General features: G+C 38.3%; 1 protein-coding gene across 2 annotated transcripts in view; it reads left to right on the top strand.

Annotated features, from left to right (window-relative positions):
• Positions 1 to 26,968, top strand: part of GTF2E1 (general transcription factor IIE subunit 1) — a 47,237-nt gene that overhangs the window by 4,250 nt on the left and 16,019 nt on the right. For both annotated transcript variants that reach the window (XM_045852030.1, XM_045852031.1), the window contains exons 2-3: positions 2,816 to 3,293; positions 25,898 to 26,099. In XM_045852030.1, coding sequence (XP_045707986.1) covers positions 2,846 to 3,293; positions 25,898 to 26,099 — 650 coding nt within the window. In that variant the 5' untranslated portion in view covers positions 2,816 to 2,845. The remainder of the gene's footprint in view (positions 1 to 2,815; positions 3,294 to 25,897; positions 26,100 to 26,968) is intronic.

Below are 26,968 nucleotides of genomic sequence, written 5' to 3' on the forward strand. Positions count from 1 at the left end.
TTTCCAGCCCCTTCTTGCCTGCAAGGTCTTTTTTGAGAAATCAGCTGACAGTCTGATGGGAACTCCTTTGTAGGTGACTGTCCCCTTATCTCTTGGTGCTTCTAGAATTCTCTCCTTCATTTTTACCTTGGCTAATGTAATTATGATGTGCCTTGGTGTGTTTGTCCTTGGGCCCAACCTCTTTGGGACTCTCTGAGCTTCTTGGACTTCCTGGAAGTCTATTTCCTTTGCCAAAATGGGGAAGTTCTCCTTTATTCTTTGTTCAAATAAGTTTTCCACTTGTTGCTCTTCCTCTTCTCCTTCTGGTATCCCTATAATTCGGATGTTGGAATGTTTAAAGATGTCCTGGAGGTCCCTAAGCCTCTCCTCATTTTTTTGAATTCTTGTTTCTTCATTCTTTTCTGTTTGGTTGTTTCTTTCTTCCTTCTGGTCCACTCCATTGATTTGAAACCCAGTTTTCTTTCCATCACTATTGGTTCCGTGTGCATTTTTCTTCATTCAACTTATTGCAGCCTTCATTTGTTCATCTAATTTGAGACCAAAATCAACCAATTCTGTGAGCATCCTGATCACCAGTGCTTTGAACTGTGCATCTGATAAGTTGGCTGTCTCTTCTTCGCTTAAAAGTATTGGCTGCGGGGCTTTGATTTGTTCTTTTTGATCCTTTTTTTTTTTGTCTGGTTGCACCTGTTACATATGAGGGGCGGAACCTTAGGTGTTCACCAGGGCAGGGCAACCCAGTCGCTGGGTTGTGACCTTGTATGTGGGAGTGGGGTCAGAGAGGGAACAGTGGCGCTTGCTCCTCCCTCTCTCGGACTTCAGTCCCCTCTGCCGCTTCCCGCAAGCAGATTGGGCCCTTCTGGTGCTGGCTCCCAGGCGGGTGAGCTTGTGTACGTTCTAGGACTCTATGGGTCTCCCTAAGGATCTCTCCTGTGAGGCTGGGAGATTCTCCCCGGCACCTCAACCCCTACAGGTGTTTTCAATCGGTGCTTTCAGGCTTTATTTCACAGTGCTGGGTCCCTGGGTTGCGTGGTCTGTGTTGCTGCCCATTTTCACCTGGTTTATCTGCGCATGAATGTGTGAGTGCGAACAGCCAGCTGCCTTGCGCGCCTCACTGGGCCTGCTCATTGCCTCCCACGCCTAGGGTCTGCCACTGGGTCCGCCAACTGCGGGCTGTGCCCTGTGCGCCCGCATCTGCCAGCCACCGCTTTTTCGCTTTTTCCTGCTGGAACCCCTCAACCCCTCTCTGTAGGCCTCTGACTCCGCCCCTCTTACTGGTCTGGATGAATGGTTGTCAGACTTCTGTGCAATTCATTTCTGTTCTGGTTTTTTTCTGTTTCTAAATTTTTGTTGTCCTTAGTTTTGGTTGTGCAAGGAGGCACAGTGTGTCTACCTATGCCTCCATCTTGGCAGGAAGTCCCCAGAATATGATTCTTTATTGGAACAGTTCAATGGGATGTCTGTTAAAAATGTCCCTATGGTGTATGGAATTTCACTTGACATAGTCTGTGGGATAGCCTGACCATATTTAGTTTGGGACATATTAAATCAATATGGAATCTATTATTAACAAGAGCTTCACAGGCACATTACGTACATTCTCATTTATTCATCACAACAACCTCATTGAGATAATTAATATTGTTATTTCTCAGAGACTAAAGTATGGCTTGTGGTGGTTTATGCATTTGCTCAGGATCACACAACTACTAAAACACAGGCTCTCTAAATCGGAAACCCAGAGCCCATGCTTTTTAACAATTACATGAGAGTTTGCCCCGTGCCATTCTGAGCTATAAGACAGCTTTCTGGATCATGACGTAAAAATTGGGTACAGTTGCTTTGTTCTGCAGGGGTTCCAGTATTTAAGAATATTTTGGTTTTTTTTTTTTAAGTACTAAATGGTATTTAATTGGTTATTGGATTTAACTTTGCAAGGTTGGTACAGCTATCTGGATCTAAGTGTTCATTTCTTTCATATTTATAACAGTAATTTTGCTAAACACCTAGTTGGTGATTGCTTGTGTGTTTATTGGTTTGTTGTTATTTTATTGTGAGAACATAACTGTGTAAAACATTCTAAAATCTATCTTGGTAGAAAAATTTTACTCAAGAAATAAAGACACTCTAAGGATATGCTAACTGCTAGGCTTCTTGGGGGATTTCCAACATCCCCAAAGATGTACAGCAGCGATTTTCAGCTGATGTGCAGCAATAATATTTAAAACATGCCATACCTGACTAGTCAGGGGTACTGACCTCTTTTCCTTTAGATTGTCAAATAAGAAAATGACAATAGGCAGTGGAACAATAGCTGTCTGATGTGAATCAATTAAAATTTTACCTATTTTTTTTTCAGAATGGCAAAAATATTTGTTGGTGTGTGGCAGAATTTTAGTAATTTATGTTTGCAGTGAGATGAAAAGGTTGAAAATTCACGGCTCTGTAACATTAAAAATAGTGTGACTTCATTTAGTTTTTTTGTTGTTCTCTTTCTGAAGTAAAGTGGGTTTGATATGTATCATTGCTATAAGTAGAAAGTTAATTTTTTGAACCAAGCATATGTGAATCATGAAAATAGCTGTTTAAGAAGTATGTCAAGCTTTTTAGGTGTAATCTTTTGTGTATTCTGGAGGAGAATATTGTTCTCTGTCAAACGTTTAGACATTTTAAGTCTTATAAAACAATGATTTGAGTGCCTCTGTGGCACTCCAAGAGTAGTGGTAGCTCGTTAATGGGTTGATTATTCTAGATTTAAAATGATTACTATGTCCTTATTATGCCTAGGTAATCTTCTCTTTTTTTCTGAATTCAGTACATTTAAAGTGAAGTTTACTGCTAAAAGATGGCAGACCCAGATGTCCTCACCGAGGTTCCTGCAGCATTGAAGAGGTTGGCCAAGTATGTGATCCGGGGGTTTTATGGCATTGAACATGCTTTGGCCTTGGACATCTTGATCCGGAACCCTTGTGTGAAAGAGGAGGATATGCTGGAGCTGCTCAAGTTTGATCGGAAGCAACTTCGATCGGTTTTGAATAATTTAAAGGGAGACAAGTTCATCAAATGCAGAATGAGAGTAGAGACTGCTGCAGATGGGAAAACCACTCGCCATAACTACTACTTTATCAATTACCGTACTCTTGTTAATGTGGTAAAATACAAATTGGACCACATGAGAAGGAGGATTGAAACTGATGAGAGAGATTCCACCAACCGGGCTTCCTTCAAGTGTCCTGTCTGTTTTAATACTTTTACAGATTTAGAAGCTAATCAGCTCTTTGATCCTATGACAGGTGAGACTTTTCCAGTTTATGAATATTTTTAGTAACTTTTAAAAATAAAGTATTCTTTTTCTTAAATTGTTTCATCTAAATTTTAAACCAATTATGTATGGCATTATAAAAGTAAATGGATATATAAAAGCAAATCGCCATATGGTTTTTCTGAGTCTTACTGTCCTGTTTGACTGTCATTCTCCTTCACAAGGGAGTGTACTCTTCCACCCATGGCCTTCCTACCACTGCTTCCCCACTTACTTACAGCTGCAGCTTGATCTGAGGGATTGACTTCTCTACCACTTTGAGACTATTCTGAAAACTTTACTTTTGACCTCTTCATTCAACAAATATTTGAGCACCTACTTGTCCCAGTCACTGCCAGATGGTTACAATACAGTGTATATAAATGTTATGTTGGTGGAAGTTGAAAGTGCTATCAGGAGTATTTAACTAGGGCATTTAATCTGAAAAGGCCTCTGGAAAAGCTTTAAGTAACAGCTGAGACCTAAAAGGTAAGAGCCAAATGAAATAAGAGAGGCACCCTTTCCAAGTTAACAAGTGGATAGATATATAACCTCTTGGCCATTAATTAGTGGAAGAAAATTGTCAAAAAGATATATATTTTGCTTCATTTAAATACTTTAATTTTAAGGATTTTTTTTTATCAACCAGAATTTACAAGACACATTTTCCAAAAGTACAGTATAGCTAGTATTAACATGAAAAACTTTAAAGTGCTGGCTTATATAGTTATTTTGTCTTGTCACTTGTAAACTTGTAAAGAGATTATAGTTTTGCTAATTACTCAATGGATCAATTAGATATTATTTTTGAGAGGTAAAAAATCTATAGAAAGAGTCATGCTGTTAAATTAGATTGTCCCTTTGTTATGGCTGAATTCAAGAGTATAGGTTCCTTTTTAGTTCATAGATCTGCCTTTTAAAAAACTATCAAAATGTAACTTAAACTTTTATACATGAAATGTTATTGTAAGAAAATTAGAGATTTGTGTACTGTTTAATTTTCTAATTTTAATATATGTTGTATATTGTACATTTTAAAAGATTTAATTATTTTTAAATGAGGAATAATCTCAATATCAATTAAGATTATTAACAAAAAGAGCTAAAGATAGACTGACTTTTTTCCTTATTTACTGGGAAGCAGTCATTTTGATGAAAAGTTGTTTAAAGAATTCTAATTTGTGTTCAGTGTTTATTTTGCCTGAACTATTTTGTCTGAACCTGTTTACCTTGAACAAACAGAATTAACTAGGAAGAATCTTGATTATAACAAAATCTTAACCATCCTGAGTATAAGAATTCCTTGAGTGTGCTATAGAGGAAATTTGTAGAGTATATCTAGAGCTCTTTCAAAACAGACTAGGAAAATCTTGTGATTTTTGCTGTTCATTCTAACAGATTTCTTAAAGGAGCTCTGGGTTGTGGCTCTGTGATCTTCTGCAGATATTGGTGTTATAGTGGTCTTCACCTCTCTTGACTGCAGTGGAAGGTGTTATCCAGTACCTCGGAGAGGATAATCTAAAGTAATGTGCTTCTGCTACATTTATTCATCATTTGATTCTTATTTAATCTCATGAAGCTTTCTCAAAGGAAGTTACTCCACTACTTATACATCAGTATTTATGAGATTGATCCTTGATGCTCTTTGAATTTCACCTAAGGTCTGTGTCTGAATGAAGCTAGTTGTAATCAACTGGCAGGTGGCCTGTGGAGGAGATGGCCTAACACCCAAATATAGTAAGTTTGTTTGAATTACGGAGTTGAGATAGGGTAGGGGGTATGAAAACATTTTATGGAAGAGAGCTAAAACTGAAATAGTTGTTTTGTGGTCAGTCTGAGCAAAGACTATTTTTAATAAGAAAGTTATGGTCAGCATGAAGGTGGAAAGAAAGGACTCGAGGAAAGCAAGAATAAGTCATTTTTACCTTCTGATTATAATTTGGCTTTTCATTTGGACTTTCCTTTAAGGAGAGAATGTGCTGATTGAGTGATATTAGGACCCAGCCTGCTTGTTAGTTTTATTTTGTACTATTAATAACTTGATACCCTCCTATGGTCTGTACATTCTCTTTAGAAATTTGGTCTCTTTCTTTCTGCTCCCTTCATGTGTTGCTCAGTATTGATTCCCTTCCCACTCATTTTGAAGAAGATGGGAAATAAACATTTGGTATGTGTATCAGAGGAGGAGGGGACTTTTTCTGCTATAATACTGTAATATTTATGCTCTGTTTAAATGAATAGATTACAGTTTTCATTCTAAGCCCAGACTTACACAAAGCTTTTCTATTTCCTGGCTGCTTTTAGAGAATGATATTTCCGAACAAATAATGGGAGTATCTGGTGGGCTATCTCCATTGCCATCTCAATAGTTATTAGGTTTGACTGTTATTTTATCAAATGAGGTGGGTATTCAGGAATTAGATTTGAAGACTTCTAGACTTTACTGCTTCCCTGATAGAAGTTCTTAAATCATATGTATGGGCAGCTCTTTGCTACTGGTCAGAGGGTAGTGACTTCGAGATAAGCATCTGGAAGCTCTGGGCTCAGGAAACTGAGTCCAACAGGAGTTATTTTATCAAAGTTAATTCACACATAAGCCAGAGATCTTACTATTCAGTTTACAGCTTTTCCCTACCTTGTCTCTATTTTCTCCAAAGATGGTAGGTTCTACCCTGTCCAGCATGATTCAGTGGTTTGGGCATCGTCCCGCAAAGCAAAAGGTTGCGGGTTCTGTCCCGGTCAGGGCACTTGCCTGGGTTGTGGCCTGGTCCCCTGTTGTGGGCATGGAAGGGGCAATCAATTGATGTTTCTCTCTCACATCAGTGTTTCTCTTCCCTTCTTTCTTCCTCCCTTCCCACTCTCAAAAAATAAATAAATGAAACCTTAAAAAAAAAAGATTGAAGGTTCTCTCCATACTTTCCATTAGGTTTTGTCTTTGGTGTTCTTGCGTCGAACTCTCTCCAGATGTTTGATGGTTGTATGTGTGAAGTAATAGATAATATATATTGGCCTCTGCCTAGTTCCTTGTACAACTTATAAAACCCTTGTAATTTCTTAAGTGTAATTTCTTAACACTAAAACCATTTTTTGTACTATTTGGTTTTTGACTGCTATTCCTGACCCAGGGCTCCTGAAAAGGAATCCTTGTAATTTCATGGGTGATAGAAATGTCTTCTGTTCTAATGAGGCAAGTGTGGTAGGCTGCTGGATCAGGGCTGGTCACCAGAAAGATCAAGTCATGATTAGAAGTTTGGGATTTTCAGCCCCATCCCCCTTTCTCTAAAGACAAAGGAGGACTGAAATGAAGTTAATAACCCATTATGCCTATGTGAAGAAGCCTCCATAAAATCTGCTAAGTATGATGTTTAGAAAGCTTCCAAGTTGGTGAACCCATGGGCATGGAAGTGCTAGGAATGTGGCATGCCTGGACAGGGCACGGAGACTCTGAGCCCCATCCCACATACCTTGCCCTACACAGCTCTTCCATTTAGATACTCATCTGTATCCTTTATCACATCCTTTAATAAACTGGTAAATGTAAGTGTTTCTCTGAATCCTGCAGCTCCTTCAGCAAATTAATTGAACCCAAGGTGGAGGGGGCTGTCATTGGAACCTCTAATTTATAGTCAGTTATTCAGAAGAACAGGTTATAACCTGAGCTTGCAAACTGGTTTCTAAACTGGGAACCAGGGAGCAATCTTGTAGGACTGAGCACTTACCCTGTAGAATCTGATGCTATCTCGAGGTAGACAGTGTCAGAATTGAGTTGAATGGTAGGGCACACAGCAGAAATTACCGAGAATTGCTTGGTGTGGGGTAAAACCTCCACACATTTGGTCACCAGAAGTGTCAGAAGTGAAGTGTTATGTGTCACTGGGAAAAGACACACAGTGAAGAAACACAAATAGAGAAGAACTGGATTTTTCCCTACACAGAAAGGAAAAAAGACTGAGGTTTTTCCATTACAGTGTGTTGGGGTACTTATATTTCATTAAAATGGATACTGGGCCTTGTCCACTAGTCTCTGGTTTCAAAAACTTAACCAGGCAAAACTGGTTGTTTTACTTCCCAAAATATTGGGGTTTAAGTAATCAAAACAAAGACAACATGACACGAAATCCCTCAAATCAGCTAACTAGCATCTTATGGCTCATAAGTGCATGCTTTTAGATTTAGCAAGCTTTCTGACATGGAAATAGACTTACTATTTCTACTTTAGCAATCTCAGCCATGGGTAATTTAGTTAATGGCACTTCTAAATTAAATTCAGCAACATGGCTTCCCCAAAAGGGGAGTTTGTATTCTCTTTATAGATATTAAGGCCAGATAATATGGAAATGGCTTTATATTTTCCATTTTTATTTAAAAATTGTGCAGCCATAAGGCCAGAGATAATTTTGAAGAGAAAATATTATCCACAAAGCTACTAGCTTTTGCATATTAACATAATTATAATCATAGCCAAAAATAGTTTGTGATCTCTTGCTTCCTTAACGTACCAAGCTCTTATTTCTATCTATTGTTTAAAAAATGTTTTGATAGGTGAGATTCCACCTCCCTTCCCCATTTTCCTTTCTGTATCTTTTTAGCACTTTGATTTTATCTATTTTTCCTAGTGTCGATATAATGCTTGAAATACTTTTGTATATATACCGTTTTATTCCTCTTCAAGTGTTTTCTTAAGAATTCTCAGCAGTTGGAATACAGGGTGAAAGAATATAGTTTTATAGCTTCTGTAAAGGCATATATGGCACCATTGTTTATTGTGAATAGGATAAAGTTGTTAAGTGTTTGAAACACAAACAGTTTGGGAGCACCTGTTGCTGAAATCATCTGGAGACCTGGGCATCTCATTTTAAATAAATTTTGAAATAAGTTAAAATTTATTTTATTTTATTTTATTTTATTTTTATTTTATTGATTATGCTATTACAGTTGTCTTAATATTTCCCCCTTTGCCCCTCTCCATCCAGCACTGCCTACTCCCTCCAGTGATCCCCCCCTCCTTTGTTCATGTCCATAGGTCATGCATATAAGTTTTTTGGCAATTCCATTTCCTATACTTGTTCTTAACATCCCTCTGCCTATCCTGTAACTACCAATTTGAACTTCTTAATTCCCTCACCTTTTCTCCCATTCCCCAAGAGCCTCTCTCAATTGGCCACCACCCCAGTGGTCTCCATATCTGTAATTCTGTTTCTGTTAAGCTTGTTTGCTTTGTTTGTTTTTTAGATTGAATTGTTGATAGTCATGTGTTTATTGCCATTTAAATGTTAATAGTTCTGATCTTCTTTTTCTTAAATAAGTCCCTTTAACATTTCATATAATAATGGTTTGGTGGTGATGAACCCTTTTAGCTTTACCTTGCCTGCAAAGCTCTTTATCTGGCCTAGATTCTACATAATAGCTTTGCTGGATAGAGTAACCTAGGCTGTAGGTCCTTTTCATCACTTTTCACCTTTTTGAATAGTTCTTGCCTGTCCCTTTTAGACTGCAAAGTTTCTTTTGAGAAATCAGCTGACAGTCTTATGGGAACTCCTTTGTAGATAATTATCTGCTTTTCTCTTGCTGTTTTTAAGATTGTTTAACCTTTGGCATTTTAGATGTGTCTTGGTGTGGGCCTCTTTGTGTCCATTTTATTTGGGACTCTGTGCTTCCCTAGACTTGTATGTCTATTTCCTTCACCAAATTAGGGAAGTTTTCTTTTATTATTTTTTCAAATAGGTTTCTACTTTCTTGCTCTTTCTCTTCTCCTTTGGCACCTCTATCATGTGAATGATGCAGTGTTTGAAGTTGTCCCAGACTCTCCTTACACTGTCCTCAATTTTTAGAATTCTTTTTTCTTCTTTCTGTACTGATTGGATGACTTTTTCTTCCTTTTATTCCATGTCATTGATTTGGTTCTTGGCTTCATCCACTCTACTGTTGATTCCTTGTAAACTGTTCGTTATTTTGGTTAGTGCCTCCCTCATTTCTCATTGGATCATTTTATGCTGTTGAAGTACCCACTGAGTTCCTCGAGCATCCTTTTGACCAGAGTTTTGAGCCCTGAATCTGATAGATTGCTTATCTTCATTTTGTTTAGTTCTTTTTCTGGAGTTTTGATGTGTTCTTCCATTTGGGCCATATTTTTTTGTCCCCTTATTTTGGCAGTCTCCCTGTGTTTGTTTCTGTGTATTAAATAGAGCTGCTTTGACTCTGTCTTGGTAGTGAGAACTAATGTAGTAGGTGTCCTGTAGGGTCCAGTGGCACAGCCTCCCGTATCACCCGAGCCACATACTTGAGGTATGTATACCTTCCATGATGGCTGAGTACTCTCTACTTTTGTAGTTGAGTCTTGCTTGCTGTCAGCAGATCAATGGGAGGGATTTACCCAGGCCAGACAGCTGGTGGGACTGTCTGTGACAACTGGCCATCAACCACCTCCCTCTGTAGCTTGTGGAAATTATTGGGTAGCGGTGCTCCATGGTCTGTAGCTGTCTGCTGGGTGCATAGGTTCTGAATTTCCTAGGTGGTGCAGGCCAAGGCCAGCCACCACCTGTGTTCGGTTTGGGGCCCCTTGGTGTAAGCTATAAAGTTATCTGCAGATGGCTGCTGCTAGTGTCAGGCCTGTGTCCACCCCGCAAGAGGTACAGAGCTGGGCTCTACTCTTGCTTTTTTGAGCAGATTTAGGAAGGTCTGAGCCTGTGCCTAGTTTGGCCATTCATATAGAAAAGCCACTGTTACCAGCTTGAGTGGGTCTGCAGGTTGGATGGGAACGAGCCTTAGATAATTGTTAGGGCGGGGTTAATGGTGTGAGCCAGTTTGATGGAGACTCAGATGTGGTGCCACTGCATGTGGCTTTGTGTTGGGGAGGGCTCAAAAAAGGAACAGTGGCTACTGTCTGCAGTTCTGTCCAGGATGAAGCTGTCCCCCAGCTCTTGCCTTGATGCCAAATACTTCAGTTCTTCCCTGTATGCCACTGGTGCCCTTCAAGGTGCCACCCCAGTGCTGGAGCCCAGAGGGAGTGAGTCCGAGTTAGTCTGTGTGTAGGGCCCTCCAAGAGGAAACACTTGAGAATCCCGCAGTTTCTTCTGCCCACCCAACCCCCACTGGTTTTTACATCCTGAAGTTACGGAGATTTATCTTTTTGGCACTGGAACCCCTGGTTGGGTGGTATGATATAGGGTTGTGATCCCTCACTCTTGACATATCCCTCCATTTTATATCTATCACACATGGGTTTGGGACCAACCCATTATGCTGTCTGCCACTCTGCCCTTTCTACCCATCTGGATGAATGTGGTTTCTCTAATTCCTTAGTAGTTGGACTTCCATACAGCCTGAATATCTGATGGTTCTGAATGATAGTAGTTCTGTAGTTTAGCTGTAATTTTGCTGTGATTGTGCAAGGAGGTGAGCTGCGTTTACCAACACCTACATCTTGACCAGATGTCTCCCCAAAAAAGTTAAATTTGTAAAAAAATAAATCTTATAAGTGTATATTTAATAAAATCTTAGGAATAAGAATTTAGAGATTATTGCCCTGGCTGGTGTGGCTCAGTGGATTGAGTGTCAGCCTGTAAACCAAAAGATCTCTGGCTGGATTTCCAGTCAGGGGACATGCCTGGGTTGCAGGCCAGGTCCCCAGTGAGGGGTGTGCAAGAGGCATCCAATTGATATACCTCACACACATCAATGTTTCTCTCCCTCTCTTTCTCATTCTTTTCCCCTCTCTCTCAAAAAATAAATAAAATCTTAAAAAAAAAGAATTTAGAGGCTAATTTATCTTGTTTAGCTCATCAAATTGTATGTGAGTGCACGTATACATGCCTATGTTGAACTTTAGGATTTGGAGTATTCTTATAAAGTAATAAATAAATCTAGGGCTATATAGAGTTCTAGGATGTTTCAAATTGAATGTTAGGGAAGAATATGGTAGCTTTCATGGAGATTCAGCTTGTTTTGTGTGGTTCCATGAAAATTACTTAGAGACAGACAGATTTTAGAATTAGTGTAAAAGAAGTCTTTAATAACTAACTCTTAAATAAAAGAGGTACAGTATCTAATAAGTAAGTCTTAAAAATAGCCAGTAATGGAAATTGTTGTAATTCTAGTGGTTAGCTCTGAGTCACTTGGAATATTCAAGTAAACTTCATATGTAGAAATTTGGCATTAAGTTATATGAGCCTCTTCTTGCCCTGTGACTGCAGGAACAGCTTTTTGATTTATAGACAGATCAGTTTCCTGATTAAAATTCCTCTTCTGTTCCCTTAACCCACAGGTGGCAAACATAAGGGCTGCAGGTTGAATCTGGCTGTACACCTTGTTTTATCCAGCCTGGCACCTTGTTTCTACCCAGTGGCCATGCTGAGCTCTCACTTAATTGTTATGGAGTAGTTACATTTATACAGGCCTAAAATTACATTCAGCCCTTAGAAGGCAACTGCAAGGCTGATGTGGCATGGCCTCCGCTGAAAATGAATTTGACACCCCCCCCTTAATCTAAGAGATTTGTTATTGTCACCTTCACAGAGCAGGCTACTTTTCCTTTATCTACTTCTAGTTAGGACAGGAGATAGTTTATAAAAGCAGTGCTTTCAATTCCTAAAATGCTAAAAATGCAAATACAGAAAGAAATCTTCCTATGTTTATTTTTGTTCAGTTGTGGAGTAGAATCTTGCCCATGATGGATTCATTAGAAAATGATACTGGAAAGCTCAAAGGTGTGGATTTTGGGGGGAAGAGGTGATTATTAGAAAAAGTTAAATAAAAACAAGTATAGAAAGAGAGTAAGGAACAAGTGTTTTCCCTTCTTTACCTCCTCCCCCACCCCACCACCACAAAATACTTTAGGGCAGACTTTTTTTTTTTCTTTTAATTTGCTGTGCTTGATCTTGAAGATTTAGAACTTTAAAAAAAAGTCATTTGCCTTTTCTTTGTTGTATGTTGATACTGATTATGTATGAGCTAAATTATTTGTGCAAAGTTGCTTTTAGTTTTGATGCTGGCATGCAATATTCTATTAATTATTATCTTTCAAATAGTTATATCAAAACCACAGACTTTTTGCCTGTTCACTGCTTGTTGAGATGAATTTAATTTAGGCCTAATTTATAGAACTTATTGTTAGCTTTAGCATTCACTGAACTACCATACTTAAGTATGTTGTTTTCCCTCCCAGGCACAGTATGTTTTTCCCCTGTATAAGAAGACTTACAGAATTTAGGAATGATACATGATTATACCAAATCTAGATGTGTCTATTTAAGGAAGGACAGAAACCAATTTCATTTATAAATTGAGTTTTGGGGTGTGGAGTTTTATTGTGTATATCATTAATATATTTGAGATATTCTGAATTTTAAAATACATTAAACTGTCTTATTGTTTTCCTTTTGCATGCAAGTGAGTGTTTTACAGAGTTAGGTGTTGTGCAGTAAATTGTTAAAGTATGATTTTTTAAATTCCTTTTTATTATACATAAAATAATATAAATATATAACTATGTACCTGTTATGTCTGCTACGATTTTATAATAGCAATTCCTTTTTCTGGCCATTTGCCCTTGCCCAATTACACTGAAGAGATTTGTTTTATCAAATAAAGTTTGGAAATTAGAATAAAAGGTGACTTTTTGAGACTAGCGTTTTAATATATATGCACCTTTAGAGTTATGAAAGTTATAACAAATGACTTGATAATGCTTTCAAAGAATGGCCCAAGAATGGCTGTATGACTTCTTCATGTCAGTTAAGAGGGAGTTGAGTGCTTTTGAAGGATTCAAGATAACATTTGTTTTCCCTCTAAAAATATGTAAGTAATATGTGAATGTAAATTTAGAACAATATGTAGAATAAAATGGCAAACCTAGTTTTTCCTCTGTGTTCTCCCACTCAACCCAGCCCCCACTCTCACCACCTTTCAGTGTGGTAACAACTATTTGGTTATGCTTTCAGCCCTCTCACCCTATATCCGAACTCTATTCAACACCAACTGCCCCCACCCTCACAGCCCTTCTGAAATCTGGGAAAGCAAAGTGATTCTTAATTACATATTTTGTTGCTATAACAGCTTATGGTTATTATAATGCTTGGTCAACTTCTATTAGTATTGTCAGGGTTTTTAGGGCACTTACTATATTGAGTCCTTTTGCCTAGTTGGTATATTCAGTTAACATGTCATTTCTGGAAGGTTTCTTTTGTTTGTTTGTTTTTTGTTTTTTTGTTTGTTTTGGCAATAATTATAAGACAGTAAAATGACAGTGCATTAGGATCCAGAGCCCTGACTTCTAGTCTTGGGCTATGTTAGTAACTATTACCTTGGGCAAATCCTTTAAACATTCTAGACCCTTTTTTATTATATATAAAATGTTAAGTTCAGTCTGTTCTATACCATATATGGTTTCTCTCAACTTTAATTTCATAACACCCTTTCATTCGGAGAATAGTTGACATTTTAAAAGTTTAAAGAAGCTTGGGGTTGTTTTATCTCTGCTCTTAGAAGATGATGTTAGTTACCTTTGGATAATTTGAAAGTCTTGGTTTGGAATTAAAACTTGTGGTTATAGTAGTGTTCATATAGAAAATATGTGCGATTGAATTATGCTATCTTCAGAAGCACATTGTGGCATTGTGGAGTATAGTATTCACAATTTTTCAGCAGTCTCATTTTCCTGAGCTCCCCAGTTCATTCCCTTCCCCCGTATATATGCGATCTATAAAATATTCAGTGGGAGGCGAAACAATCTCCATATATGCTTCCTAAGTTATATATGGTGATTGGTAACATTAATCACATGCGTTAGTGATAATGTTTTTGGAGTTTTATGGTTTCCTCTTTATCTCATTGAAATCCCAGGAGATCTGGTCCTAGTTACTTGGTTTTAACATGGAACTAACTGTTCATTATTTGTTTTATTGTTTTTCCTAGAAGCTTGTTAAGTGAAGGTGAGTTTATTCCAAGTTTTGTGGGGGGTTTTCTGTAGTGTTCTCCAGAAAAGTTATCGAAGCCATTATCTCTTGCTTAGATTTTGCACTGCTCTCTTAGCTAGCCTCCTTGCTTTCACTCTTGCTGCTCCAATGGACTATATGATGGCAGCCAGTGACTCTTCTGAAAAGCACATCAGGTAATGTCACTCTTTTTTCCCAAAACTTTCCTAAGGCTTCCCCCCTCACTCAGTAAAGTCAGAGCTTAACAGAACTTATAAGGTCTTTTATCAGCTTTCACCTCTTATTTCAGAGGCTTTTGTTCCATAATTCTCTCCCATGATCACTCCACAACAGGCTCACTGACCATCTTTGCATCTTGCATGCACCAGGCATGCCTTCACTTTTCCTGCCTTTTACATGCTGTTTTCCTTTTGCCCAAATGTCCCTATACTGCTCTTTTAAGTCTTTGCTCACTCATTGCTGTATCAGAGAGGCCATCCCTGAGTTTCCTATATATAGGGTGGGAGCAAATGTAGGTTTACAGTTGTTTGTATGGAAGATAATGCAAGAATAAACTCTGTGTTTTGCATACTCACAACTATTAACCTATTTTGCTCCATGCTGTATCGTAGAGCAATATCCCTTTCTGTTACCCTCCTTTTTCTTCATCCTCTTTCCCTACTTTGTTCTTGTTTTTTATACTTATCCACACCTAGTGTTACATTTGTCTTGTTTACTCCCCACTCGAACATGAGTTCCACCAAAGTGACTCAGAAGATGATTGGCTAGAGTTAGGAAAGCAGAATCCTCGGGACATCAGTCCCGCTGTGCTGGGTGTCAGGGCTCTGCAGCAGCAGACATTTGATTGTCCCTGGTTCCTTAGCCGGCCTTGAGGACTTGACTGTGACATGACTGCCACTCCAGCACCTGTGCCATATCAAAAGAATTTGGCTTATTTTGATTTCTTGTTCTTCTTCTTCTCATCCTCCTTCCTCTCTCCCCCCACCTCCTCCTGGTGGGTAAATGGCTGAATAATATTCCTATTGCAACTAGTACGTTTGATAAATCTTTGACAGTGAATTCTTGACATTAGCTGATGACCTATTCATTGTATTGGGTTGGCCAAAAAAGTCCATAAAATAAAAGACACATTTCTCATTTTCAACAATAACTGTTGATTTGGATATTTTGAGTATGTTGGTTATCTCCATGTGATGTAACGTTGATTGTTCTCAATTAATGTCTCTACTGGATTCCTATCAACTTCAGCTGGTCTACCCAACCACGAAGCATTGTCCAGCGAGAAAATGTCTAGCACAAAACTTTGCAAACCACTTTTTCTTCTTTTTAATTGTTTTAAAAGTACAGTTGTCTCCATTTCCCCACCTGCACTCCCCCCCGCCTCCCACCCTTGATCCTACCCCAATTAGCTTTGTCCGTGTGTCCTTTACAAGTGTTCCTTGACAACCCTTCCACTATTTTCCTCATTATCCCCCTGCCCCTCCCCTCTGGTTACCATCAGTCTGTTCTTTATTTCATTGTCTCTGTTTATTATTTGCTTGCTTGCTTGTTTGTTTTGTTGATCAGATTCCACTTGTAGGTGAGATCATATGGTATTTGTCTTTCACTGCCCAGCTTATTTGACTTAGCACAATGCTCTCCAGATCCATCCATGCTGTCATGAAGGGTGGGAGCTCCTTTTTTTCTGCTGCGTAGATTCCATTGTGTAAATGTACCACAGTTTTTTGATTCATTCATTTACTGATGGGCACTAGGCTGTCTCTAGCACTTAGCTATTGTAAATTGCATTGCTATGAATATTGGGGTGTATAGGTTCCTTTGGATTGGTGTTTTGGGGTTCTTAGGATATAATCCTGGCATTGGAATTGCTGGGTCAAAGGGCAGATCCATTTTTAGTTTTCTGGGGAAATTCCATACTGTTTTCCACAGTGGCTGCACCAGTCTGTATTCCCTCCACAGTGTAGTAGGGTTCCCTTTTTTTCTCATCCTCTCCAACTTGTTGTTTGTTGATTTCTTTATGATGGCCATTCTGACCAGTGGTATCTCATTGTGGTTTTAATTAGCATCTCTCTGATAGCTAGTGGTGCCGAGAATATTTTCATATGTCTCTGAGCTCTCTCTATGTCCTCCTTGGAGAAGTGTCTGTTCAGGTCCTTTGCCCATTTATTAATTGGGTTATTTGACTTCCAGGAGTAGAGTTGTGTGAGTTCTTTATATATTTTGGAGATCAAACCCTTGTCTGAGGTATCATTGGCAAGCATGTTTTCTCATATGGTTGGTTCCCTTTTCATTTTGTTAATGTTTCCTTTAGCCATGCAGAAGCTTTTTATTAATGAAGAAGTCCCATTTGTTTATTCTTTCCTTTATGTTCCTTGCTCTAGGGGACATATTGGTGAAGATATTGCTGCATGGGATATCTGAGATTTTCCTGCCTATGTTCTCTTCCAGGACTTTTATGGTGTCACCACTTATATTTAAGCAAATCACTTTTGACATAGTTGATCAGTCACAGTACCTTCTCTATACACTGCACAATTTTTTTTTTTGCATTTCAGTTGTGTTTGTACCTTTCTTGAAATAATAAAGTATAATATGCCAGAAATGTTGCTTATTTTCTTCCATCTTTAATACTAAAATGGCTATACAAAAATTCACCAATTTTGATGGTTTTTTTTTCCAAAATGCATATTCTCATGACAGCTGTCACAATATAATCTAACAAAATTGCTTCAAATGAAGTTAAAGGCAACTAAGCACCACTAGATCTTTTGTATGGAAAAAAAAAAAAAACAAACTTTTTGGCCAACTCAGTATATACTGCAGTGAAGAGGGAAAAATGCAGTTCTAAACAAGGGATTTGTGCTCTTTTCCTCAATTAAGATAAAGTTCCAAAGCATTTTTCCTCTTTTTAAACTAAAGAGAACTTCATTTCTTTTCTCATTTTGGAGATACATACTTTCATTGGAAGAGTCCTGAGTTACAGAATTCAGACTTTTGTATATTGAATACTACTGAATAGACAACACACACATAGAGTTTTGAAATATTTATTTGTATAAGATCTTTTTTCTCCCTATTTCCAATGCCTGTTAGTTACAACTAGATAGATTTTGATCCTCTAGCAAACTTGCTACGTTAAAACTCAGCTTAAAAAAAAGCCTCAGCTGAGTAAATGCCAAGTATGTGATAGGCACTTAATGTTTGTTAAATTCTTTGTTACAAATCCTTTCTCCCTCTGTTTCATATTTTAAGAAATTAGAGCCTATGTGTATACATGGAGAGACCTTGCTAAATTGTATCTGGCAGGGATGATAGATATTGGGAAAGTGAGGTGTGATTCAGGACAGTACTATGAATTTAGTCTTTTGAGTCAAAAAGATTTGTATTTGAATCAGACTTAAGATTTTTGTGTTTAGTTATGACCTAGTAAATTTAACCTCTCTAAGTCTTTATTCCCTCATATGTTAGATTTGGATGGTGCTATTGACACAGACTTGGCTCTGATGAACATATGAGAATATCTGTGACATAGCTTTCTTATTTCTTTTGTGGTTTGTGAATGTAGATGATCAACAAATGTGTTATCATTGAACTTTTTTTTCTTACTCCCATCATTTGTCAAGCTTTGCCTAAGAATCTTTGTAGTCTTTGTTTTTCCCCCTGCTGCCACATTCTTGGATCTAACTTGCATGTTCTCCTTGGCTTGGATTTGTTGTTTCCAGTTTTTGCCTACTTGGTTTAATGTTAGGGAAGGGGAAGATGGCAAAGAGCTACGAGCTTCAATTTCAGTTTCTTCTCTCATGCTTGAGTACTATATTCCGTGCACACTACTTAGTGCAAAGTGATCCACTTACAAGAAGAGTTGGGATATTTATCATATTGATTATTTAACAGCAGCTCTCCACCAAGGGTATGCATTAGAATTCCTTGTGGAACTCTGAAAATTTACATCCTGGGCCCCACTCCAAAACTATTGAATCATATCTCTGGGGTGGGGCCTGGGTATTAATTTAAAATTTCACTAGCGATTTTTATGAAAACACTGTTAAGAATTGACTTATTGGAAGATCATCTCAAGCCAGTAAGGCCGGTCAATTTTAATAAATACTGGTTTTGATTACCTCATGTTCTTTCCCAAAAGCCTTCTGTTACTCAAGAATAAAGTCAAAATGAAGCTTGGCATTCAAGACCCACTTACGGCCACTGTAGTTTATCTGTTAATTCTGTTTTTTTTTACCATTCTTTTTGATAGCTACATTCCTAGAAGACTAAAATTGTAGTTTAGTGTTATTTTCAAATACCTGTTTCTCTTATGATCTAGAATGTCCTGTTCTCTTCCCTCGTTCCTTGATCTCTATCAACTACTTTTTTTCTAAAGTCTACCTCAAAAGGCTTACTTTCTCCATAAACTTTCCCTAGTACACTGAAGCTAGAAGTTGTATTCCTTTTTTTAACTCTAAAATGCTTTATTTTTGCACTGATCCCTGATCCTGTTTATCTCCAGATACCTTTCTTCTCTAGTAAACTTTAAGCTTATTGATGGCAGATTCTATTTGTACTCCACCATTCACTCAGGAGAATTGTATTTTGTACATAGTATGTGCTAAGTTCCTTACCCCCAGCTCTGATTTGGGGAAAGCTTATGTGCATTTTTTGATGTTTAGTTAAATTTATATAAGTGCTGCTGGTATGTTAAGCTAGTCTTAAGTCATGTGCATAAAAATGTGGAATTTCTTATTTTTCTTGTTAGACTCCAGACCTGGCTTTTGACAGGCCTGTTCCTGTTTACAACTTGTGTTGTGTGGTAAACATAGGATGTGGAGATGTCAGGTGGGCATTACCTGCTCCATGGTTTGCCAGACATGGTAACTGCTGGGTGATGACAGTTCTCCGTGGGTCTCTCACATGTTTTGCATGTCTTGCAAGAAGAGGTGCTGTCTGATGGCCTTGTTTCTAGACCACATTTTTTTCTTTTTTCTTTTTTTTTAATGTATTTTTTTGATTATGCTATTACAGTTCTCCCATTTCCCCCCTTCTCTCCCCTCCACCCTGTACACCCTCTCCCACCCACGTTCCCCCCCTTTAGTACATGTCCATGTGTCATTCTTATGAGTTCTTTAGCTTCTACATTTCCCGTACTATTCTTGCCCTCCCCCTATCTATTATCAACCTACATTCTATGCTACTTATTCTCTATACCTTTTCCCCCTCTCTTCTCCTCCCACCCCCCTGCTGCTAGCCCTCCATGTGCCCTCCATTTCTGTGGTTCTGTTCCTGTTCTAGTTGTTTACTTAGTTTCTTTTGGTTTTGCTTTAGGTGTGGTTGTTAATAATTGTGAGTTTGCTGTCCTTTTACTATACAAGTCTTTTCTTTATCTTCTTTTCTTAGATAAGTCCCTTTAGCATTTTATAAAATAAGGGCTTGGTGGTGATGAACTCCTTTGACTTGACCTTATCTGAAAAGCACTTTATCTTCCCTTCCATTCTAAATGAGAGCTTTGCTGGATAGAGCAATCTGGGATGTAGTTCCTTGTCTTTCATGACTTGGAATATTTCTTTCCAGCCCCTTCTTGCCTGTAAGTTCTCTTTGGAGAAATCAGCTGACAGTCTGATGGGAACTCCTTTGTAGGTGACTGTCCCCTTATCTCTTGGTGCTTCTAGAATTCTCTCCTTCATTTTTACCTTGGCTAATGTAATTATGATGTGCCTTGGTGTGTTTGTCCTTGGGTCCAACTTCTTTGGGGCTCTCTGAGCTTCTTGGATTTCTTGGAAGACTGTTCCCTTTGCCAGATTGGGGAAGTTCTCCTTTATTATTTGTTTCAATATGTGCTCCATCTGTTGCTTTTCTCCTTCCCATTCTGGTACCCCTATAATTCGGATGTTGGAAGGTTTAAAGGTGTTCTGGATGCTCTTAAGCTTTTCCTCAATTTTTTGAATTCTTATTTGATCATGCTTTCCTGCTTGGTTGATTCTATCTTCCTTCTGGTCCACTGTATTGTTTTGAGACTCAGATTCCTTCCTTTCACTATTGGCTCTCCTCCGCGTATCTTCCTGCATCTCTTTTATGGTAACCTGCATCCTTTCATCTAAATTGCGCCCAAAATCAACCAATTCCGTGAGCCCTTTGATCACCAGTGTTTTGAACTGTGCATCTGATAGATTGGCTATTTCTTGGTCGCTCAAAAGGATGAGTCCTGGGGGACTGATCTGTTCTGTTGGATACATGTCTTATGTGTTTCCCTGTCTCTGGTCGCTCTTGTTACGGTGGGGGGTGGAGCCTTAGGTGTTCACGTGGGCTGGGCACCCTGGTCGCTAGATTGTGACGTTATATGTGTGGACGGGAGTGGGAGGGGACAATGGCGATAGTTTCTTTCTCCCGGGCTCAGGCTTTTCCTTGGGATCCTGGGCTGCTAGCTCTGCCCTGGTCCACAATCGCTGCCCCACTGGGTCCGCCCGCCGCAGCTTGCATACTCAGGGATCACCGCTGCGTTCTTGCGCCCCGGATGGCTGTCGCACCGATTTCGAGCCAGATTTTCCCTAACCTCCATGCGCCGCCGACCCGCGCCAGCCCCGCGCCCGCCCGGCTCATCGTCTCCTACCGGTCTGGATGTACGGGTTTACTTCAACTTCTTGGCTGTCCAACTTCCATTCAGATAAATCCTGTCAGTTCTGAGTGATATTCTATCTGTAAATTATTGTTGTTCTAATCTTGGTTGTGGGAGGAGGCACGGTGCATCCACCTATTTCTCCATCTTGCCGGAAGTCTCTAGACTACATTTTTTTCAAGGGTATTTATATAGCGAGGAGCCTTGGAAGATACAGATATTTTTTCCAGAGAAAGGGCAAGTTTGCTTACTGTTTAGTATAATAAAAGTACACTCCCCCACATATGAAAAGATGCCTAACATCAGTAATCATCAGAGAAATGCAAATTAAGACCACAATGAGATATGACTTCACACCTGTCAGAATGGCTATCATCAATAAATCAATAAACAAGTGTTGGCAAGGATGTAGAGAAAAGAGAACGTTCATGCACTGTTGATGGGAACGCAGATTGATGCAGCCATTATGGAAAACGGTTTGGAGATTCCTGAAAAAAATTGAAAATAGAACTACCTTATGACCCAACAATTCCACTTCTGGGTATATATCCAAAGAAATTTAAAACAGTAATTCCAAAAGAGATATGCACCCCTATGTTCACTGCAGTGTTATAATAGCCAAGATATGGAAGCAACCCAAGTGCCCATCAGCAGATGAGTAGATAAAAAAAGTGGTGGGCCATATATACCATGCAATATTACTTGACCATGAAAAATAATGAAATCTTACTGTTTGCAACATCATAGATGGAACTAAAAGGTATTATATTAAGTAAAATAAGTCAGATAAAGACAAGTATGATTTCATTTACAAGCAGAATCTAAAGAACAAAGTAAATGAACAAAGTAGAAACAGGCTGACAGGCACAGAGAACAAACTGAGGGTTGCCAGATGGGAGACTGATTAGGGGATTGGGTGAAAAAGGTGAAGCAATTAAGAAGTAGAAATTGGTAGTCACAAAACAGTCACAGGGATGTAAAGTACAGTATGGGTAATATAGTTAATAATATTGTAATAACTATGTATGGTGCCAGGTGGGTACTTGAAATATCAGGGGGATTACTTTGTAAATTATATGATTGTCTAACCACTCTTGTCTTGCATATTGAATGTTTGCTGTAATTGAAAAATAAAATTAAAAAGTAATAGTCTCCCTCCAGCGCATGTTTGCTCAGTTCAGTATAGTCAAGATACCATCACTGCCCAGAGCAAAGGATGGGTATATTTATGCCCATTATAAAAGACTTGGGTTCCTTCATATCAGGATTTCCCTCTTGTAACCTAACCCACTACATGTACAATTGTCACCAGGCTCTCTGTGTGTCACTGTGTGGAAATTGGGGGCTTTCAGAGATGTCACAAAGCTGACACTGGCCTCTGCTATTTTTGTGAGTAATAAATGCTTTGTCTCTGACCCCAGGAGTCTTGGGTCTTTCTCCAACACCCATGAAACTGGCAGGATAATTTGTTAGCTTATAAGTAGGATAAAATCTCAGATTTTTTACAGTTCTTGATAGTAATACTTAAGCCACTCTTTTGAGAGCTGCAAAATGGGCCCTTCTACAAGTAATAGTTAGTAAATCTTAATCTAAATTAAACTTGGGTTTTGGAAAGTTACTTGAATGAGGCTAGAATTCAGGTCCCAGGTAACTTATACTGTTTTTCCCCTATTTTTTCCCCCACAAAGCCAAGTTTATTTATTTAAGTAAAGGACTATTACTCTAAGATTACCAGTCTACCAAATGATGATGTTAACAGAGATCTCTTTTACTCTTTTCCCAAAATAAAAGCATACTATTTTATGTGAATGAGTGACACTAACAAACGTGTTTGTTTATTTAAAGTTGCAGTTTGGAATGTATCTTGTCTTCAGAGGAGAAATTGGGTATTTGAGAGGGCATTTTTAAAAAATTGGTATAACATAATTTTAATGACAAGTAATTAAAAACTAGATAAATAATAAAACATAGTATGTTTAATAGCGACATGTTAAGAAAAGAGGGAGGACAGGATGGTATTGGAATTTTAGGTAATGTTGGTTCAGGAAGGCCTCACTCTCTACTCAGAAAGCTAAACTAAGGAGGCTAGCCATTCACCTGTCGGGAGGAATAGCATCCTGGGTGGAGGAAACAGCAAGTGCAAAGGCTCTGCAGCAAAGCTCAGCTTGTAGACATATGTTGGGAGGATTAGAGTGTTGCCCTTTGTCTTGGCTCTCTTTCTGTGCTTGAATTAGGATACTTGTATGTTTATATATTAGTTACTTCTTTACTTGTGGAATGAGATTTCTTTCTTTAAATATAATTTTGAAAACTATTGAATTAGATAATGTTTTGCAGTATTCTCCAGTTTTCTTCGACAGTCTTTGTAAGCATCCATTTTTCAACATTTAATGTAAGTTCCACATCACCTTGTTTTTTTAAATTCAACAGGTATTTGAGAGCTGATGTAGACCTTATTTTATATGATCCCACATGGATTATATGCTTTCTTTTTCTGTTGAAGAGAAGAAGCTGAGACAGCCTGAAGTAGTTAGAAAATAATCTAAGATAGCATACCAACTAAAACCCCACTAGCCAAGGTCACTAATTTTCAATTTTTAACCTTGATAAATGAACACAAATCATTTCTTCCTTGAAATTCCATCTGGTTAGTTCATTTCTGTCTTAAGGATTCCTCTTTCCTTAGGTTTATGCCTTGACCGCCTATGCTTCTCACTCTCCTTAATCTCTTTCAATACTCGGATCTGTGTTATGGCTTCAGTCACCATTTATATCTTGTTGATTCTCATATCAGAATTTCTAGTCTACATCTCACTTACGAGCTTTAAGCAGTTGTAATAAGTTGCCTTCTAACATACATTTTAATAACCGGTGGGCAGTGTGTATTCAGATATTTAAAGCAAATGTATATCTTTTCCCCACAAAGAAAAAGGACTTATTCTTCCTCTCTTTATTTTGGTAAATAGTATGCTTGTCTAGTTGGTTAAGCTGGAATCTTTGTTGATGCCCACTAGTCAAAGACCATCAGTATTGTACCCACAGATAAACAAAGTTGGGTTTATTAATGCTTCTGCAAAAAGGGAAGCTACATGCCATGGGGAACCAGGGAGTGTCACAGTAAGGCCATGCTGGACAGAGGATTTGGGCTTTTGTTAGGTAATTTTGGGGAGGATTCAGGGAAGTGGTGGGGGGGTTGCTCTGGATTGGGTACTGCCAAGAAGTGGGGATAATTCTATGATTGGGTATCTTAATAAATCTTACCAAGATTTATAGGTGAGAAGCACGGGGCCAGGCTAAAACTGTAATTGGTAAAGAAGCAATAGTCCCAGTTAGCTGAGATTTTTTTGTTTTTGGACAGAGACCTTGCCTTTGTCTATACTTGGACTCAAACAGACTTGGCTTTGCATCACTTCCATAATGGTCACAAAGGATCTTCCTTATCTGCTATTGATAATCTGTGAGATTCTGTGTGACAGAGATACATCACAACCTAACTGTGAGTGCTGGGCCACCTTCTATCTTCGAGAGGTGGTTTTTCTCTCTCACTGATTTGGAATTGGTGTAAAAAATTAGGTACCATTTGGTCATTGGGAAGATGGATGAAGAGTGTTTTAGACAGGATATATAAACAAAGAATTTACATGGTATTGGTTGTTTATATGTAAGAAGCAGTAAAAAACTTTTTCTATTTGAAATAATCAGCAGACTTAGTGTTGTGTTGAGACAGAGATGCCTAGTTTGTTTATTCCTTACCAGGGAAGAGGGGTTAAGGGATGGGGTTATATATCAATCATGTGTAGACTGTGAGTTTCAGCAAAATAGTGTGGGTTTGATTCTTGCCCCCTCCTCACAATTAGTAGTTAGTTGTATGACCTTGAGTAATTTACTTAACCCCTTAGAACCTCTGTATTTTACAGATCTAAATGGGTAATAATCAGAGAGTTGGTGATACTTGGTAAGCACTCAGTATACAACAGCTGTTTTTCCTGCTTTTCTTTTACTGGCCATGTGACTTCGGACAAATCACAAAACTCCTCAGAGCCTCAGTTCTGACATTATTTTGTAGGATTGGTATAAGGATCAAAGAGTGTACATGGAAGTGTTTTAGAAACAGAAAACACTATACAAATATATATCTTAACATCTAATATATTTCCTCTCAAATGTTTGAATTTACTTGACAGGTAAAGCATTGGCTTTGGGTTGTGTGTTTAGTGCCAAATTATACAGGATTTTGAATGTTAAGATGAAAAATTTAGATTTGATGCTGTGGGCTTTAGAAATCCAGTTACCAGATAGACTTCAGAGCAGGGCAAGGAGATGACAACAGTGGTATCATAGAACACTTGGAATCAGAGAGGTGGGATTGGAGGGGGAGAACCTAGAAGTTCAAATACCAGATTTAGGAAGTTGTTTCATGTTAAATAATGGCAATTGTGGTTAGTGAAATGACAATAGACGTAAAGAATCACAGATGTGTCTAAGGAATTACTATAATTTAGTCATAAGTTGAATGTCAGGGATATACAAATAAGAACAATAAAGCCTTCTTGAAGTTTAATTTTAAAAATGATTTGTTAAATTTGTTTAGATATAAATGGTTAATAAGTTTGAAAAAAATAGCCTTGTAACAATGTCCGACTAGGAACTTGGTTTCAGGTACTTATTTGGCAAACTTTATGTGTAAAAAGAAGGCTTTGGGGATAGGGTACAGGTTTCATTGGTAAGCTGTAAAAATTTTGATTTTAAGTTAAAATAAATATAAGTTTGTTAGAAATATGATTAAAAACTTTGCTGTGCTGCATTTGGGGGTTAGACATTAGTTTGAAATGTACCAAAAATGAGAGATGGATAGAAATGTGATAAATCAAACATAGCAAAATGTTGATTTTAGAGTCTTGGTGGGCATGTGGATGTTCACTATAAAACTCTTTCATCTTTGCTGTATATTTGAAAGTTTTAATAATGACATGGTAGAGGAGTTATAGAGACATAAACAGTTTGCTAAAGGCTAGTCTTGATAATTTCTCTTGCCTGACCTGAGACTTGTTTTCTCTGTAGGAACTTTCCGCTGCACTTTTTGTGGCACAGAGGTAGAAGAAGATGAATCAGCAATGCCCAAAAAAGATGCACGCACACTTTTGGCAAGGTTTAATGAACAAATTGAACCCATTTATGCTTTGCTTCGGGAGACAGAGGATGTGAACTTGGCCTATGAAATACTTGAGCCTGAACCTACAGAAATACCAGCTCTGAAACAGAGGTGAGGGTAGGCCCTGTGCTCAGGAACAATTTTAAGCTTGCCCTTTTTTAAACTACCTGTACTTTGAAGAGAAAGAGTGGGTAATTAATTTACCAGAAGACTTCAGACTAATTTTATAGATTCTAAGCTCTGTTACACTTGTCTTACTAACTTGTGCCTGTGATGAAGTGAGTTTGTACTGAATGCAGAACAGGGTGGGCCTCAGGCAAAAATCTTTAAGTAGTCAGGGTCTGGCTTCAAGCACTCACTCTGCTTAGGCCTGCTGCAGCTCAGCTAGTTGTTAGCTAATCCTAAATTAGTTGTACCTCTTGGGGATATTTGAATTTTTTTCCTAGCCAAATTCTGAAGGCCAAAGTTCTTTAAGGAATACAGCATTTGCTTTTTTGAAGCACATTAACCATGCCTTTCTTGCCCGCCTCAGTTTTCAGTGCAACTTCCTTCAAAGTGAAGTAGGTGTTACCTATGGGTTAGTACTTCTTACCGTGGCTTTTTTTTTTTTAGTGTACCCTAATATTTGAATTGCAGAGGTAGCCTTAGTTTTGCATAAATGAGAATTGGGGTCAGCAGGTGTTCTGCTCTACTGCTTTTCTTTTTCTTCCTAGTATCAAACTAAGGAAAAGCTAAGAGCTTAGATTTTATACCCTTTCATAGAACCCAACAGTCCAATTTGTAACTGTATAGGTTTTAAGAGCACTCTTAGTATTTTATACCCTCTGGTACCAGTGTTACGGAAAAGCCAGTTCTGGGCATTCCTGAGCAAATTGAGTTTCGGGTGGTTAAAAACAATCCAATTTTACAGAAATGAATTTTATACTGTAGCGCTGTGAATCAGTTAGGCTGCCTTTACATGTGATCATTGAAAACGGAAC

This window comes from Phyllostomus hastatus, unplaced genomic scaffold, assembly GCF_019186645.2.
Source record: "Phyllostomus hastatus isolate PE091 unplaced genomic scaffold, TTU_PhHast_1.1 phas_contig_86, whole genome shotgun sequence".
In the NCBI taxonomy this organism is placed as follows: domain Eukaryota; kingdom Metazoa; phylum Chordata; class Mammalia; order Chiroptera; family Phyllostomidae; genus Phyllostomus; species Phyllostomus hastatus.